General features: G+C 41.6%; 1 protein-coding gene across 1 annotated transcript in view; it reads left to right on the forward strand.

The window, feature by feature from the left end:
• Positions 1-18454, forward strand: part of myom1a (myomesin 1a (skelemin)) — a 104709-nt gene that overhangs the window by 34542 nt on the left and 51713 nt on the right. The window contains exons 10-16 of the mRNA XM_060932063.1: positions 2833-2865; positions 3020-3181; positions 4561-4722; positions 8692-8833; positions 15118-15317; positions 15418-15474; positions 15707-15831. Coding sequence (XP_060788046.1) covers positions 2833-2865; positions 3020-3181; positions 4561-4722; positions 8692-8833; positions 15118-15317; positions 15418-15474; positions 15707-15831 — 881 coding nt within the window. The remainder of the gene's footprint in view (positions 1-2832; positions 2866-3019; positions 3182-4560; positions 4723-8691; positions 8834-15117; positions 15318-15417; positions 15475-15706; positions 15832-18454) is intronic.

An 18454-nucleotide genomic window follows, 5' to 3' on the forward strand; every position in this document is an offset into this window, starting at 1 on the left:
ATAGGGACCCAGTCACCACTACAAATCTACCATGTGGATCAGAGGTAACAGAGGAGGAAATGAAAGGAATGTTCTTATTAATTAGAATCGCAGCCCCTCTAGACTTAAAGTGGAATGTTGAATGAAAAAGCTGACCAACCCACCCTTTTCGTAGCCTAAAATGGTCTTGGTTCCTCAAGTGGGTCTCCTGTAAGAATGCTATGTCAGTCTTAAGTTTTTTTAAATGGCCCAAGACTCTACCCCGCTTCATAGCTGTATTAAGACCTTTCGTATTCCAACTGACAAATTGCACCAGGCATTCCTCTTTAGCATCAAAAGAAGTCATAGCTACCATGTGTTTTCCCTATTATTGTACTTAATTCAGACATGAGTTTTTTACAAAGCGGCATTTTTGTAAGATGAGAGACATGCAAACAGCAACAAGAACAGCAAACAAACACCCCACCCCCCCACCCACTCCTGCCTTTCCCCAACTGAAAGGCCTTAGGACCAAGCAACTTAAATAGGCCTACCTTAGGACGAAACATGGTACAGTCGCTGCACCACCTAAGCTAGTTCAGAGCTTGCTTAAACTCCTGTTTAACTCGACTCCCTTTTTTTTTTATAAACATAGATAATTATAATTCAATCTAACCCATTGCATTTACATTCCATGGCCTATTCAATGGTGGAGTAAAATAAAGAAAGCTGGACTAAATTAAAAATGGCACTGTGCTACTCTCAAGTGAGCCTATCAGGTGCAGACAGTGCATGAAAAAGCCCAGTCCAAATATGACAGAAGATAAAATAAAAAAATAAAATAAAATAAAAAATCCATTAAATATGAATTCCAATAAAAGTGCTCCCCAAAATGGGCTAGGCCTATGTTGTGGCATATTAAACATACAAACCAAAGTGCAAGTGGCCTTTTGGGATTCAAGGCTGCTCTGCTACAATAGGCTGGCCATAGTGCTACATGCGCTTAAATTCTCAGCTTATTTAAACATTACACTATATCTTATAGAAGTATACATGTAGGCTAGGCTATATAGAAATCATAGGCCAGGGCATTACTCCAGTCCAGTCCAGCCCAGTAAACTGAGTGCATGCATTGAGTCCACCACATGCGTTTTGTAAAAATCAACATAGAGAAAAAAAAAAAAGTGACAGCAAAGTGAAACTTGGCAAAAACGTGGCACTGGCAGGCACGCTCTAGTATTGTCTTTCAAATGAAAATAGCTGAGGGCTTTGGACCTGCAAATGCAAGCCCTAATAGGTGGCTAGCTCATAACGAGAAAGAGAGGGGGGAAAAAAACTACCACCTATGGCGCATCAAACTATAACAATTTCGTTACTCACATGACCCTTCTACAGCTAGGTTCGGGGCGATCTTTGTCTGAAAAAACTTTTCAGCTGCTTCTGGAGTGTTGAACTTGTGCCGGACACCGTCGATGTTCACGGAGAGGACAGCAGGGAAGAATAAACTGTAGTCCATCTTCGCCTCACGCAGCTTTGCCTTCACCGGGTTGAAGGCGGCTCTGAGCTTGCTAACCTCGGCGGGGAGATCGGGAAAGATGTGAACAGGGGACTGTTGATAAAGTAGCCGACCCTTTCCTCTGGAAATGCCCAGGATCCGCTCCTTTTCGGCGAAGTAGTGTAATCGTGCTATGATGGGGCGCGGGCGCTCACCCTTCTTCGGCTTCAGAGCCAGAGATCGGTGGGCACGATCGATGACGGGGGGAGATGTGAAGTTCTCAGGGCCCAACACCTCCGACAAGAATTCTTGTAAGAAACGGGTTAGGTTAGCTCCTTCAACTCCCTCAGGGACACCAACTATCCTTAAATTTTGTCGCCGACTTCTGGACTCAAGATCAATACATTTCTCCTGTAAGCGTTTCAGCTCGCCTGAAAGAGAGCCATGCTCACTCTCAAGTCTTGCAATCTGTTCCAGTGCGTCGTTTAGACGGTGTCCCATACTAGCCTGCTCCGTAGTTACTTCTTTATGGTAATTCTGGAGTTTTACAATTTCCTCCTGTACATCTTCACGTAACTTTTGAGTGTTGGAGATTGTCTCCGTCCGAAGCGCCTCTATGTCTTTGCACAAATCCTGACGAAGGGTGACAATTTCAGCTTTAAAGTCTTTCAGGGAGGCTTGACGAGATAGCTGAAGTTCGTCTCTCAGTGTTTGTAGCGTGAGCGGCGCCTCCTCCATCTTGTTAACGTTATCCTTCGCTATGAGGTTACTCACTTTGATAAACTTTGTTTCTTCCGGTTCAATTAAACGAAGTTTGGTGATGCCATACAGTCTCAAACTTTACTAAGCAGAATTTCGCAATGGGTAGTTAAGTACCTTGCAAATAAGTTAAAATATTAATGACAAATGCTCAGGAGCCGCGGAACTCCAGTCTACTCCATACCACCTGCAACCGGAAGTCCATCTGTTAGCCATTTTAATAATTACATGATAATGTTGAAGAAATTTGCAGAAAACCAACAGGTCATTTTCTCATAAACAAATCAGCGCTGGCGTAGGATTCAGAGGGAGGCGTCCCGCACGCGATGTCACGAAAATCAATGTTTGCCGGGAAATCCAAATGCCAAGTTTTTTCAGAGGCGGACCAATTCGCCTCAAATGGCTTGATTTCAACTGAATTTTTCTGGTATTGCGCAAGGTAAAAAAATTGCACAAAATGCAAAATGTGACAGATATTTGACCAAAGTTTAATATAAAATAGGAGAATTACATTGATCTCGCTCCTGAATTTACCCGTGATATGCATTTTAAAATAGGAAAGGAGAAAAGTCGAGCATATTCCAGCAGAACTGATATCTGTTTGCACTTTTCTTTTAAAGGATTTAAAGATGAAGAAGCGACTGAAAGACCCCGTAAGTTTATATATTTCAATATAATCTACATTTTATACATTGATGAATGTTTCATTACAGTTATTAGAACATGGTATTATTCTTAAACTAAACACATACGCCACACATCTTCCACTTTAAAAGGTCTAATTCTAAGCTGTCTTCCTCTGCTAAGATGGTTTCAGTCCTGAATATGGCGTCACCTTCAGGACCACCATTGTTGATAAGTTCGGAGTGGCCTTCGGCCATGAAGGAGAGACCATGAGTTTGGGCTGCACTGTCATCATCTACCCCACTGTGAAACGCTATCAGCCTGAGGTGCTCTGGTACAGGAATGGTGGGTAGGCACTCGGCTTCAGAAAATATTAACTTGTATGTGTGTTAAATATTTGTAGTTAAAATTTACTATATGGGGCATGTCAAAACAAAATGAGTCCAGTTGGTCCAAAAAATTCAAAATTGTTTTACTCGGTATTCTAAATTTACAGCTAATTAGCTTTAAAATAAGTGGCCATTTGTTATCCCCCTGGCATATAATGTGGGGGGTATATAGCTATCGCTCTGTCCGTCTGTCTGTCTGTCTGTCTGTCTGTAAACATTTTCATTTCCGGAGCATAACTCAAAAACTATTAGGAATTTTTTCACTAAACCTGACAGTTATGTTAAGTGACTAGAAGAGTTGTGCCTTTTGACATTTTGGGATTTCTGTGGTTTTTATTTTTTCCATATTTCCATGGCAACCAATTCAACTTAGGAAAATTTGGAGTGGGGTTTCATGTGGGGGCCGGAGGATACATTAATGCTTTATCACCGCACAGCAAGAAGGTTCTGGGTTCAAGCCCCGTGACCGGCAAGGGCCTTTCTGTGTGGAGTTTGCATGTTCTCCTCGTGTCCGTGTGGGTTTCCTCCGGGTGCTCCAGTTTACCCCACAGTCCAAAGACATGCAGGTTAGGTTAACTGGTGACTCTAAATTGACCGTAGGTGTGAATGTGAGTGTGAATGGTTGTCTGTGTCTATGTGTCAGCCCTCTGATGACCTGGTGACTTGTCCAGGGTGTACCCCGCCTTTCGCCCGTAGTCAGCTGGGATAGGCTCCAGCTTGCCTGCGACCCTGAAGAACAGGATAAAGTGGCGAGAGATAATGAGATTTTATTATATATATAAAAGACATTTCATGTGTTAAAGTAATGATGGATGTTGTTTCTCTTTACTTAGTTGAGCGGTTCTTGACATAATATGGATTAGTACAGTTGTGGAATCAGGCTATTTACTGTATTTTTATTATTTACTATTTACATTTTGATCTCAAACACATTAAGAAGGCAAGAAATTGCATTAATTAACTTTTGATGAGGCACAACTGTTAATTGAAAAGCATTCCAGGTGACTACCTCATGAAGCTGGTTAAGATAATGCCGATAGTGTGTAAAGCGTCATCAAGGTAAACACTGGCTACTTTGAAGAGCCTAAAATATGAAGCATATATTATTTTTAACATGTTTTTGTTGACAACATAATTCCATATCTGTTCCATATGTTATTTCATAGTTTTGATGTCTTCAGTATTGTTCTACAATGTAGAAAACAGTCAAAATACAGAAAAAAACTATGAATAAGTATGGGTGTACAAACTTTTGACTGGTACTGTAGGTCTAACCACTAATTCTTTGCTGTTCCATCATTATCACTCAAATCATTTTCATGTTTTTTAAACAAGGTACACTTCTGGAACCATCCAAATGGGTGCAGATGCACTGGAGTGGCCAGCGAGCCACACTCACTCTCATCCATCTCAACAAAGAGGACGAAGGACTTTACACTCTGCGCATCAACACCAAGTCAGGCTTCAACTCTCACTCCGCCTTTGTGTTTGTCCGAGGTGAAGTTTAGTGCAACTCAGCATTAACCACAACACTTGATAGGGCTCCTGTTGTAGCATTAAAGGTGTTTCATAAGGTGTTTTTGAAGGTGTAAAGCTGAATAACATACAGTGGGGCAAAAAAGTATTTAGTCAGTCACCAATTGTGCAATTTCTCCCACTTAAAAAGATGAGAGAGGCCTGTGATTTTCATCATAGGTACACTTCAACTATGAGACAAAATGAGAAAAAAAATCCAGAAAATCACATTGTCTGATTTTTAAAGAATTTATTTGCAAATTATGGTGGAAAATAAGTATTTGATCAATAACAAAAGTTCATCTCAATACTTTGTTATATACCCTTTGTTGGCAATGACAGAGATCAAACGTTTTCTGTAAGTTTTCACAAGGTTTTCACACACTGTTGCTGGTATTTTGGCCCATTCCTCCATGCAGATCTCCTCTAGAGCAGTGATGTTTTGGGGCTGTCGCTGGGCAACACGGACTTTCAACTCCCTCCAAAGATTTTCTATGGGGTTGAGATCTGGAGACTGGCGAGGCCACTCCAGGACCTTGAAATGCTTCTTACGAAGCCACTCCTTCGTTCCCCGGGCAGTGTGTTTGGGATCATTGTCATGCTGAAAGACCCAGCCATGTTTCATCTTCAATGCCCTTGCTGATGGAAGGAGGTTTTCATTCAAAATCTCACGATACATGGCCCCATTCATTCTTTCCTTTACACGGATCAGTCATCCTGGTCCCTTTGCAGAAAAACAGCCCCAAAGCATGATGTTTCCACCCCCATGCTTCACAGTAGGTATGGTGTTCTTTGGATGCAACTCAGCATTCTTTCTCCTCCAAACACGACAAGTTGAGTTTTTACCAAAAAGTTCTATTTTTGTTTCATCTGATCATATGACATTCTCCCAGTCCTCTTCTGGACCATCCAAATGCTCTCTAGCAAACTTCAGACGGGCCTGGACATCTACTGGCTTAAGCAGGGGGACACGTCTGGCACTGCAGGATTTGAGTCCCTGGCGGCGTAGTGTGTTACTGATGGTAGCCTTTGTTACTTTGGTCCCAGCTGTCTGCAGGTCATTCACTAGGTCCCCCCGTGTGGTTCTGGGATTTTTGCTCACCGTTCTTGTGATCATTTTGACCCCACGGGGTGAGATCTTGCGTGGAGCCCCAGATCGAGGGAGATTATCAGTGGTCTTGTATGTCTTCCATTTTCTAATAATTGCTCCCACAGTTGATTTCTTCACACCAAGCTGCTTACCTATTGCAGATTCAGTCTTCCCAGCCTGGTGCAGGTCTATAATTTTGTTTCTGGTGTCCTTTGACAGCTCTTTGGTCTTGGCCATAGTGGAGTTTGGAGTGTGACTGTTTGAGGTTGTGGACAGGTGTCTTTTATACTGATAACGAGTTCAAACAGGTGCCATTAATACAGGTAACAAGTGGAGGACAGAGGAGCCTCTTAAAGAAGAAGTTACAGGTCTGTGAGAGCCAGAAATCTTGCTTGTTTGTAGGTGACCAAATACTTATTTTACTGAGGAATTTACCAATTAATTCATTAAAAATCCTACAGTGTGATTTCCTGGATTCTTTCCCCCCATTCTGTCTCTCATAGTTGAAGTGTACCTATGATGAAAATTACAGGCCTCTCTCATCTTTTTAAGTGGGAGAACTTGCACAATTGGTGGCTGACTAAATACTTTTTTGCCCCACTGTAGTCTTATTTGAATATTTTACTTCGATAATCAAAATACAAAAAAAATTGCTCGGGTTATTAATTCATTACACATAGAGTATTGTGCTAGCTGAGTCAACCTCAACACTGTCAGAAATCAAGGTACTAATGTACCCACTAGGGCTCATTATTGGACCTCAGAGTAACTATGTGTACCTTTTTAGGGCCAAAAAGGTACAAATATATTCCCAAGCTGTATATAATGGGTACAAATAAGTACCTTAGAGGGTACTGCGCCAGTGACAAACCATTGTACCTCTAATACAATAATGTACTTTATATTCTGAGAGTGAACTAATATCATGAGCCAAGACAGAACACTTTGTACTGGGGCACTGATGTGTTATTGTATAAATGAAATGTATAGCATCACAACCATTTCAAAACATGATACAAATGGTGTATTGACTGAGTTCCTAGATATGATATTAGCCTAGTAAATTGTTCATATTTTCTATTATATAACATTTTGAAAAGTAAAAGTTTTCCTGTACTGAACTACTGTATGCACATATCTCAGTCACAAATAAAGTTAAATCATTTGAAATCTGGAAGGAAAAAAAACAGAAAGAAAACAGCATTTAAATTTTTCATTCCAACGCTGCTGAAAGATGTCAACACACTGATATCCAGGCTTGTAGTACTCGAATCCGACTCGTGCCCTAATTTTAAGGACTCATGACTTGACTTGGACATGAGCACTGATGACTTGGACTCAGACTCGTAAATTGGAGACGAGAACTCGGGTTTTTCCTTTATTTTTTGTAACATACCATAATAATTTACCATAAGATATTTATATCTACATTAATTTTTGTACTAATTTCGTGTAAGAGTGTCACACCTGTGCGCCTTGGCGCGTGCATCAGATAGACTCTCGGGTGCGCTCTGGACAGCGCACATGCCAAGCAGACTCTCTCATGCGCCGTAAACGACTCGCACCTGCACAGGATTAAGGTGCAATCAGCACGCCTATATAAAAACTGTGAAAACACACTTACTTTGCGAAGTATTGAGTTGTGTTGCTGATACATTACCGAGCCTTATTTCCTTGTTTGGTTTCCTGATCCCTGATTTCCTGCATAAGTCAAAGGATTCTTTGATTCTGCTGAGTCTATGATAGGCTGTTTGTGCCTCGCTCGACCGATTGCCTGTTTCACCGTTTCACGATTTTGCCTGCCGTTCTGGATTGTTTACCGTCTTCACTTGTATTAATAAACACACCTTCTGCACTTGCATCTGTCTCCCAACCATCTCTGACAGAATACTTCACACTCCCTGATAAAGAGAATGCACATTCACCTGTTCATACGTCATGTTCAGGAACAAACTAATGTTAATGGCGCTAAAACAGCCGCCGTCAAATGGTGCAGTTGGATTCTTGTTCTCAGACTCGACTCGAATCAATAGTGGACTCAACTCGAAAAATTTTTTAATGACTTGGACTTGACTCGGACTTAAACACTGGGGACTCGGACTCGAGGTTTAGTGACTCGACTACAACACTGTTGATATTGATTTCCTTTGAGTCTCTGAACCTGCCTTTATTTCTTACAGATGTTTTTTGCAGCTGTATTTGTTAATCTGGCTCCTTTCTACCTAAAGTAATCTTTGCAGATATCCAAGTCACTTTTAGAACATTTGTAAAAGATTTCTGCGTTGTTTTAGGGAAACATATGTATGTTTTCTTGAAACAGAGTTGTCGAAGTATTGTCAAAGAAGTTTTTTTTTCCTAACCGCCACACATTTTCAATTTTATACAAAGTTGAACAGTAATTATCAACTGAAATGTTGTATTAGATTTTGTTAAATTCAGAACAAATTAGAAGTGGACATTAGTTCTATGGGAAGGTGTGGGGGGTTTTGCCTTTTTTATTTGCGCTGTGTCTTTAAGCAGCAGTCTGCTCCCTGTATTAGATTTCTCCTAAGCAATGCTGCTTCTATATCAGGCTCAAGTCACCAAAAGGATGTCAGTAAAAGAATGTGCATGCCAGTTTTAATCCGAGCTGTCTTGTGCTTCAGTGATAATGAATTTTATATGAAGTATTTCTGTAGTTTGATGAAATTGATCAAACTAAGAAATGTCAGTGTGTGACTCTTACACTGGCTGTTACAGCAGCTTTTATCACAAACAGTACTATAATTAGACACCAACTAACTAACTAGTGAATATGTGTGTGTGTGTGTGTGTGTGTGTGTGTGTGTGTGTGTGTGTGTGTGTGTGTGTGTGTGTGTTAGATGCTGACGTGGAGGTTGAAGGGGTCCCTGTTGCTCCTCTGGATGTGAGATGTCATGATGTGAATAAAGATTACGTGGTGGTGACCTGGAAACAGCCTGCAGTTGAGGGCAGTAGCTCCATCCTTGGCTACTATATAGACAGGTCAGTGTGTGTGCAAGTCCATCTACATGAAATGAGTCAGACTCAGATGCTGCTGAAGTACATGTTTGCCCAGAGGTTATAGAGGGAGTAGGTGGGGGAACACGCCTTCTTTCATGGATGCCAGTGCCGTGAGAACATTCTGTCAGAAAAATGAATGCCAAATTGAACATTTCTTTGTCGCTGGGGTGGCACCCACAATTGTACACCTTTTGTATTTTGAATATCTGTTTTTCAAATGGATATATGGATATCATGTACCTTTAAAATGATTGAAGTCAAGTCAGTTTATTTGTATAGTGATTTTAACAACAGACATTGTCGCAAAGCAGCTTTATAAAAAATTAAGATTTTATACATATGAACTAAGAAATTTATCCCTAATAAATGTAGTTATTACATTGCAATTGCAGGCATTTAGCAGACGCTCTTATCCAGAGCGACGTACAAGAAGTGCAAAAGTCAGGTCCAAGAAGTGCTGAACTTCCAGACGAGAAAGTTCTATTATCAAATAAACAAGTGACAGAATAACACCTAGTGTAATATTCTGTTAAAGTAACAACAATCAGCAAACAGCCAAGGAAAACAAGCCAGGCATACAGCTGAGCTGACGAAGTACAGCTAAATCGAGAAAAATAAAGCCCCAATGGTTAAAACTAAGTCATCATGACCAGGCTAGACAGTACACGGCCTGGGTTGGTCAAGACCACTAAGACAGCGACGTGACTGCACAGTGGGCAGGGAAGCAGGGGAGAGGTGCAGCCTGAAGATGTGGGTTTTCAGCTTGCACATGAAGGTGGTCAGAGAATCGGCAGTTCTGACCTCAATAGGAAGGTAATTCCACCAGCGGGGAATGACCTTTATCCCTAATGAGCCATTTATCCCTAATGGGCGAGCCTGAGCTAACGGTGGCAAGGAAAAACTCCCGGAGATGACATGAGGAAGAAACCTTGAGAGGAACCAGACTCAAAAGGGAGCCCATCCTTATTTGGGTGATAACAGATAGCATGATTATACATAACATACTTCTATAAGTGTGTCCTATATGGTCAAAAAGTGCAACTGTGTAACCAGGAAATTTATTATAGTTTTAGCATGAAGTCTCCATCCATTATCCATAACCGCTTATCCTGTGCAATAAGGCAAGCTGGAGCCTATCCCAGCTGACTATGGGTGAGAGGCAGGGTACGCCCTGGACAAGTCACCAGATCATCGCAGACTAACTATGACAGCATAACTAAAAGGAAAGCCAGAAGGTAACACAGACATGAGGGAGCCCTGGGATGTAAAGCGGCCAGTAACTTCACCATCAAAGTTACATGAATGGATTGTTTTTAGAGTGAAGCTTTAAATGTACACTATACTGTATGTACCTTTCTAAGTGAACTATACATAAAGGTAAGTAATGTATTCCTCATGCAGTGTTGTAGTCGAGTCACTGAACCTTGAGTCCGAGTCCAGTCTCAAGTCCCCAGTATTCAAGTCCGAGTTAAGTCCAAGTCATTAAAAAAAATTCTAGTCCACTATTGATCCAAGTCAAGTCCGAGAACAAGACTCCAACCGCACCATTTGACGGCGACTGTTTCAGCACCATTAACATTAGTTTGTTCCTGAACATGACATATGAACAGGTGAATGTGTTTCTCTTTGTCAGGGAGTGCGAGGTATTCTGTCGGAGATGGATGTAAGTGCAGAAGGTGTGTTTATTAATACAAGTGAAGATGGTAAACAATCCAGAACCGCAGGCAAAATCATAAAACATTGAAACACTCAATAGGTCGAGCGAGGCACAAACAGGCTATCGTAGATTCGGCAGAATCAAAGACGAGAAACAGGAAATCAGGGATCAAGAAACCAAACAAGGAAATAAGGCTCGGTAATGTGTCAGCAACGCAACTCAATACTTCACAAAGTCAGAGTGTTTACACAGTTTTTATATAGGCACGCTCAGGGCCGGAGTGGGCCCTGTTTTCAGTCCGGGAGTTTAATTCACGGGGCTCCACTTAAAATTGGATGGTGTGTGGCCGCGTGTCTAATCCGCATATACATTTATTTGTGTCACCAACATGTCCCAAAGTTCCTTAGTGAAAATATTTGAAAACACATCCAAAGGACATGCAGCTTCAGAAATCGGCATCTTCGGCCCGGGTGTGGGAATGAACTTTTACGTCGGGGGCGAAATCCAGCTGACTGCCACTCCAAATAGCAAAGCAGCGAGTATGGCTGATTGTTTCGCGTTATTTAAGACGAATTACACAACACATTTTTAGTCACAGTCTTAAAATAACGAAAGCACCCATCTCGCGTGCATTTGAACCAATGCTTGTGCATTACATGCCGCATACGCCTCGAAAATAATGGCAAATCAACAATGCTGGGTACTCAGCAACCGGCAGATAAAGCGTGAGGGCGCATTCGGCAACTCAAAAATGGTTAAATGAAATGTAGGCTAAAGCAAGTGTTCGATTCTGCTTAGAATATTGACATACGCATACACCTCTTCTAAGGTATATATTTAACAACAATTATTTAACATCAAATATGACTTCTAGGCCTATGTGTTCATAACCACAATGTGCGCACGCCTGTGGAAATGCACGGTGTGACAGCGAGATGAAATAGGCTGGATGAGGAAATAACGCGCAACAGCACATTTGGGACCTGTTCATCTAAAATTGCTAATAATGTAAAGCAATGTCCGGTTCTTCTTAGAATTAAGACATACACCACATCTATACCGTGTAAATTGCGAGATTTCACATGACATCAAAAAGCTGAATTGACATCGCAAACTATCGACACATTATAGGCCTAGCATAGACTGATAAAATCGACAAACAGGGTTATCATACTCCATATCTTTCGTAACCTACCAGCTGGTCTTGAGAACATATCTGTCAATTTGGCACATTTTGCTGCCACCTCCTTCCTTTTTTTAAGCTTCGCCCTTTCAGTTCCACCTGGCCTCTTTCTGCCCTCCATCACTGACGCGCGCTGTTTCGCGCCAATGTTGTTTAAGTTCCCCGCAATACAGAGGAGGAGTCTTGGACCAAACCAACTGCAATAGAGGGGAGGGGAGAATTTCCTTATTTGGTAGCGCCTATTTAATCTGCTGCGATGCTGTCGGCGTCTGGGCTGCCATGTGAAAATGCAGAGTGCAGTTGAATTGATGATTAATGCAAGAATAAGATCAGTGACCAAAATTAGTGAAAATTATTTTCCCCATGCTCCAAGCAGGCCACCATTGATGGTTTGGGCCGGGGATGGTCCCGGCTAAATATAGGGCCACCCCGGCATTGGGCACGCTGATTGTGCCTTAATCCTGTGCAGATGTGAGTCGTTTACGGCGCGAGCGAGAGTCTGCTTGGCGCACGCGCTGTCCGAAGCGCACCCGAGAGTCTATCTGATGCATGCGCCAAGGCGTGCAGGTGTGACACTCTTGCGCAAAATGAGTACAAAAATTAATGTAGATATAAATATCTTATGCCAAATTATTATCCCATGTTACAAAAATAAAGAAAAAAGCTGAGTCCTCATCTCCAATTTACAAGTCCGAATGCAGTTAATCTACAAGTCCAAGTCCGAGTCATCAGTGCTCAACTCCAAATCGAGTCACAAGTCCTTAAAATTAGGGCACGAGTCGGACTCGAGTACTGCAAGCCTGTCCTCATAGTACAAAAATAGCTTATGCTCCTTCTTGGCAGATACATTATACATTTGTGTGTGTGTGTGTGTGTGTGTTTAGTCTATGTCTAGTTCATATCTAGTGTTTATACTGTTTATATTGTCTGTTTGAGTGTTTAGTCTGTGTGTAGTTCTTATCTAGTGTTTACATTGTTTATATTGTCTGAGTGTTTAGTCTATGTCTTGTTCTTATCTAGTGTTTATACTGTTTATTTATACTGTTTATATTGTTTGAGTGTTTAGTCTATGTCTAGTTCCTATCTAGAGTGTTTATACTGTTTATATTGTTTGTTTTTTTCAATTATTCTATTTTTATTTATTGCATTGCCTGTTTGCACCATGGGTCAGAGAGGACTGATATTTCATCTGTGCTGTATGTCGAGCATGTATAGCATATTTGACAATAAAGTTGACTTGATTTTGCTTTTAACTCGCAAAATAAATGAACACATTGTAACTTGCCAAACAGGACATGGAAACATTTACTCATCATTCTTCTCACCAGTATGCAATATTTTGACATTAACAGGATTAACGTTTAGTGGTTAATTTGGGGTTAGTGAGAAAGATGATTGTAGGTTTACTATCAAAAAAAGAAGTACTAGGTATCCGGTTGTTAACATCACAGATGCAGATTTTGCAAATGACCTTGTTGTATTATCAAAGACTGCAGAAGATGCACAATTACTACTTCACAGTGTTGAGAAAGTTGCAAAACTGATTGGTTTGCATCTTAATGAAAAAAAGACAGAAAATATTATTTTTAACCAACAACACAAGAACATCATCACTCAAGATGAATATAAATTGAAGAGAGTAACTGACTTCAAATACTTAGGCTCATGGATAGACAGTAGTGAGAAGGATATATCAACAAGAATCGCAAAGGGATGTGTGGCAATGCACAAAATGGGAGTGATCTGGAAATCCAAACTAAAGATGGACCTAAAGGTCAGATGTTTTCGACCTACAGTTGAAAGTGTGCTGTTGTATGGCTCAGACTGCTGGACGTTAACTATAATGCTTGAACAGCGTCTGAATGGCTGTTATACACGAATGTTGCGAACTGTATTAAGCGTTAGTTGGAGAGACCATGTAACAAATAAAGAACTATGGGAATATTCCTCAACTGTCTGAGACTATAAAATATAGAATGCTGAGATTTATAGGTCACTGCTGGTGTAGCAAAAAGGAAATTATACCCAAAGTAATTTTATGGGAACCATCGCATGGAAAAAGGAGTGTAGGAATGCCTGCTATAAGATCCATTGAGCAAATAGAGAGAGATACCAATCTTAGCAAAGATCAGCTCCTGGCAGCAATGGAAGACAGGGACAGTTGGGAAAGAATAGTCAGAATTGTTCAAGCAAGTAGGTCGATAAAGTAAGTAAGTAAGACGAGATGTGTTTCAGGGACTTCCATCCATTATCTGTAGCCGCTTATCCTGTACAGGGTCGCAGGCAAGTTGGAGCCTATCCCAGCTGACTATGGGCGAGAGGCGGGGTACACCCTGGACAAGTCACCAGATCATTGCAGGGCTGACACATAGACACAGACAACCATTCACACTCACATTCACACCTACAGTCAATTTAGAGCCACCAATTAGCCTAACCTGCATGTCTTTGGACCGTAGGGGAAACCGGAGCACCCGGAGGAAACCCACACAGACACGGGGAGAACATGCAAACTCCACACAGGAGTTGGCCACGGGGCTCGAACCCAGGACCTTCTTGCTGTGAGGCGACAGTGCTAACCACTACACCACTGTGCCGCCCGTTCAGGGACTTATCTTTGGTTAAGCAGGTTTTTTTTTTTAAATAAATAATTCATCATATCAAGTATAATGGATCATATAAATTTGAAATTTTAGGGTGAAATTTCTAGGCAGGGGCGGCACGGTGGCGTAGTGGTTAGCGCTGTCGCCTCACAGCAAGAAGGTCCGGGTTCGAGCCCCGTGTACCAGAGACTGTATCAAAAATGGACAGGGCATCATCTCGAAAAAGTGAAGCCACCACAGGTCTAACGCCCCTGCTGGCTGGTTGCAGTACAAATTTAGCCATGAGTTTCAATGACAAAACAGTTTTTTTTTTTTCCCCCTTGCCAGTTTTCTCATGGGCGGCACGGTGGTGTAGTGGTTAGCGCTGTCGCCTCATAGCAAGAAGGTCCGGGTTCGAGCCCCGTGGCCGGCGAGGGCCTTTCTGTGCGGAGTTTGCATGTTCTCCCCGTGTCCGCGTGGGTTTCCTCTGGGTGCTCCGGTTTCCCCCACAGTCCAAAGACATGCAGGTTAGGTTAACTGGTGACTCTAAATTGACCGTAGGTGTGAATGTGAGTGTGAATGGTTGTCTGTGTCTATGTGTCAGCCCTGTGATGACCTGGCGACTTGTCCAGGGTGTACCCCGCCTCTCACCCGTAGTCAGCTGGGATAGGCTCCAGCTTGCCTGCAACCCTGTAGAACAGGATAAAGCGGCTAGAGATAATGAGATGAGATGAAATGAGATTTCTAGGCAGGGTTGCACTATCAAATATGAATTTTAATATGCTCTTAATGCAATATAATATGTTAATATAAATGTACAAAATGAGTCATGTGTTGTTTGCAGGTGCGAAGTTGGCACTCAGCACTGGACCCAGTGTAATGACACTCCAGTAAAATATGCTCGTTTTCCAGTCACCGGGCTCATAGAGGGGCGCACTTACATTTTCCGGGTTAGTGCTCTGAACATGGCTGGGGTGAGTCACCCTTCTCGTGTCTCTGACCCTGTCGTTGCCATGGATCCATCTGACCGGGCCCGTCTGAGAGGTGAGAGATGTTTCTGTACTGTATTGCTTATTTTTGTTTGTTCAGTGCTGTATAGATTGATGTCTGGTATTATTGTCCTTTCTTATTACTCTTATATTAGCTGGTGTTTCTGCTCCATGGACTGGTATGATCAAATTCACTGAGGAAGAGCCCACAGGTAAGATCTAATCTAATCTAATCTAATCTAATCTAATCTAATTTAATCTAATCTAATCACTTGTAATATATTTGTCCTAAAGGCATTTTCTTTCTTGCGTTTGTTGGAGTCTGAGAGATCTACAGTACACATAAAAACAATTTCAACATAAACACATGTTATTAAGAACATTAGTCCTCTCCACCTCCTCTCTCTCTCTCTCTCTCTCTCTCTCTCTCTCTCTCTCTCACAGTTGGTGTAATCCCTGGGTCTCCTACTGATCTGGCCGTGACTGAGGCCACTAAAAACTATGTGGTGCTCAGCTGGAAGCCTCCTGTGCAGAGAGGACATGAAGGAGTTATGTATTACGTGGAGAAGGTGAGCAAATGAACGAAATGGACATAATCTGCACTCTCACTTCCATAAAGACAGATATAAATTCCCTCCATTAACACTGTATAATTTGAAAGTAATTGTGTTCTTGTAAAACCTGTATAAGGTTGAAATGAAAGTGTTACTGAATTGAAGAGAAATCTCTAATGCCTTGAAAACAGAATGAGTATCTCAGACAAAATTGTATTTTTAATATCCGTGGAATTATTTGACAAATATTTATTTGTAGAAAATATTTATGAAAAAAAAACAACAGTTTTGTAACGTATAATGGTAATTCCATAAACCAGGAATTCCCAGACCTTTTGGAATATATACGGTATATGCGATGACCTGGCGACTTGTCCAGGGTGTACCCCGCCTCTTGCCCATAGTCAGCTGGGATAGGCTCCAGCTTGCCTGTGACCCTGAAGGACAGGATAAGCGGCTACAGATAATGGATATATGTGTGTGTGTGTGTGTGTGTGTGTGTGTGTGTATATATATATATATATATATATATATATATATATATATATATATAAGGGCGGCACGGTGGTGTAGTGGTTAGCGCTGTCGCCTCACAGCAAGAAGGTCCGGGTTCGAGCCCCGTGGCCGGCGAGGGCCTTTCTGTGCGGAGTTTGCATGTTCTCCCCGTGTCCGCGTGGGTTTCCTCCGGGTGCTCCGGTTTCCCCCACAGTCCAAAGACATGCAGGTTAGGTTAACTGGTGACTCTAAATTGACCGTAGGTGTGAGTGTGAATGGTTGTCTGTGTCTATGTGTCAGCCCTGTGATGACCTGGCGACTTGTCCAGGGTGTACCCCGCCTTTTGCCCGTAGTCAGCTGGGATAGGCTCCAGCTTGCCTGCGACCCTGTAGAAGGATAAAGCGGCTAGAGAAAATGAGATGAGATGAGATATATATATATATATATATATATATATATATATAGTATGATATTGAATGTTTGTGTGAAGATATGAAGTTTATTTTTGAGTGGTGAATGTATATATTTCATGAGTGAACAAAGTGAACATGTCTTTGGACTGTGGGGAAACCGGAGCACCCGGAGGAAACCCACAGGGGTTGTCTGTGTGTCAGCCCTGTGATGACCTGGCGACTTGTCCAGGGTGTACCCCGCCTTTCGCCCGTAGTCAGCTGGGATAGGCTCCAGTTTGCCTGCGACCCTGTAGAACAGGATAAAGCGGCTAGAGATAATGAGATGAGACAAAGTGAACAAGTGAAAATATTTTCAACGCAAAAACATAAACTTCACATCTTCACTCCACCGTGTAATGTTCTTTATATTATATGGACACATCCACAAAAAAATATACACAAGTTAATCAAAAAAAATTTTTATTTTGAACTGGTTCTCCATTTTGACAATGTGCGTCTAGTCAGTGAGAAAACACAGAGTGATGTCATGGGAGTGAAATATCGGGAGATATTATACATACAGGACTCTTTTTCCATGGAATAAAAACATGTATTCTGTTCCCTCCTAATGGGTTTATTGATAGCATGCAGTACTGGTATCATATCACTTATCCTCCATGTATTACACCACTCTACCCAATGGAGAGTGAGTGTGCAATATTGTTATAATATTGCACGTTGTCAAGACAACACAACGTCACACATCGGAGCTCATGCGAATATCCAATGACAAATCTTTTCTGCTGTGCATGCACAGAACCATTTCTTTGTCTGCCAGGAGAGAGAGAAGACAAGGCTAATCCAATGCTACTGCTAGGATTAGCTATGCTATAATTAAGCACTAAATAAATAAATTAAAAGCTGAAACTAAAGATGTCCTGAACACCTGAAAGGCTATCAAAACTTCATTAGATATTCTTCATGCATATTTACAAGAGAAAAACATACCAACAGACATCGAAAAACTGGAAAAGAGACACGTCGGAGATGTAAAGCTTCCGCGCTAGTGAGTGACTGTGACAATTTGGAAACAAACATGGCTGCCAGGTTTGCTTCATTAAAAGCAGGAGATTTTGAGAGAATTTTGGCTGCCAGGTCGCTCTGTTGTGTGTAGCTGTTGATGTTGATTTTAAAAGTAACTAAGTAAATTACACAGGGAAAAAAAAAATCAATCAATCAATCAATAATAATAATAATAATAATAGTAATAATATTTGGCTTGACTGCGCAAGCACTGGCCTGTGCTAACATTACACCAGCTAGAAGATAACTGGACTGCCACGCTAACAGCACCGAGTAGCGGGTAAACTCGCATTGGCCTTCATTAACGCTACTGCTGAACGCTACACCAGCTAGAAGGTAACTGGACTGCCGCACTAACAGCACCAAGTCATGGGTAAGCTCGCACTGGCCTTCGAGAATGCCGATATGAAGAAAGTGTGTATGTATAATAATAATATTGGCTGGCTTGTTTTTGTGGTCTAACAGATATATTCCATTCAACTAGCATGATATTGAACTCATCTTCGACTCATTCAGTATCATGCTAGCTGAACGGAATATATCTGATAGACCACTCAAAGCCAGCCAACATTATTTTACTATGTCGCTCAGATCCGCAATGCATTTCATATGAAAAATGCGAGTTTTTCAACACGAGAAGATAAACTTCATGTTTTCAAGCCAACATG

The sequence above is a fragment of the Neoarius graeffei genome, chromosome 1, assembly GCF_027579695.1.
Source record: "Neoarius graeffei isolate fNeoGra1 chromosome 1, fNeoGra1.pri, whole genome shotgun sequence".
Lineage (NCBI taxonomy): Eukaryota > Metazoa > Chordata > Actinopteri > Siluriformes > Ariidae > Neoarius > Neoarius graeffei.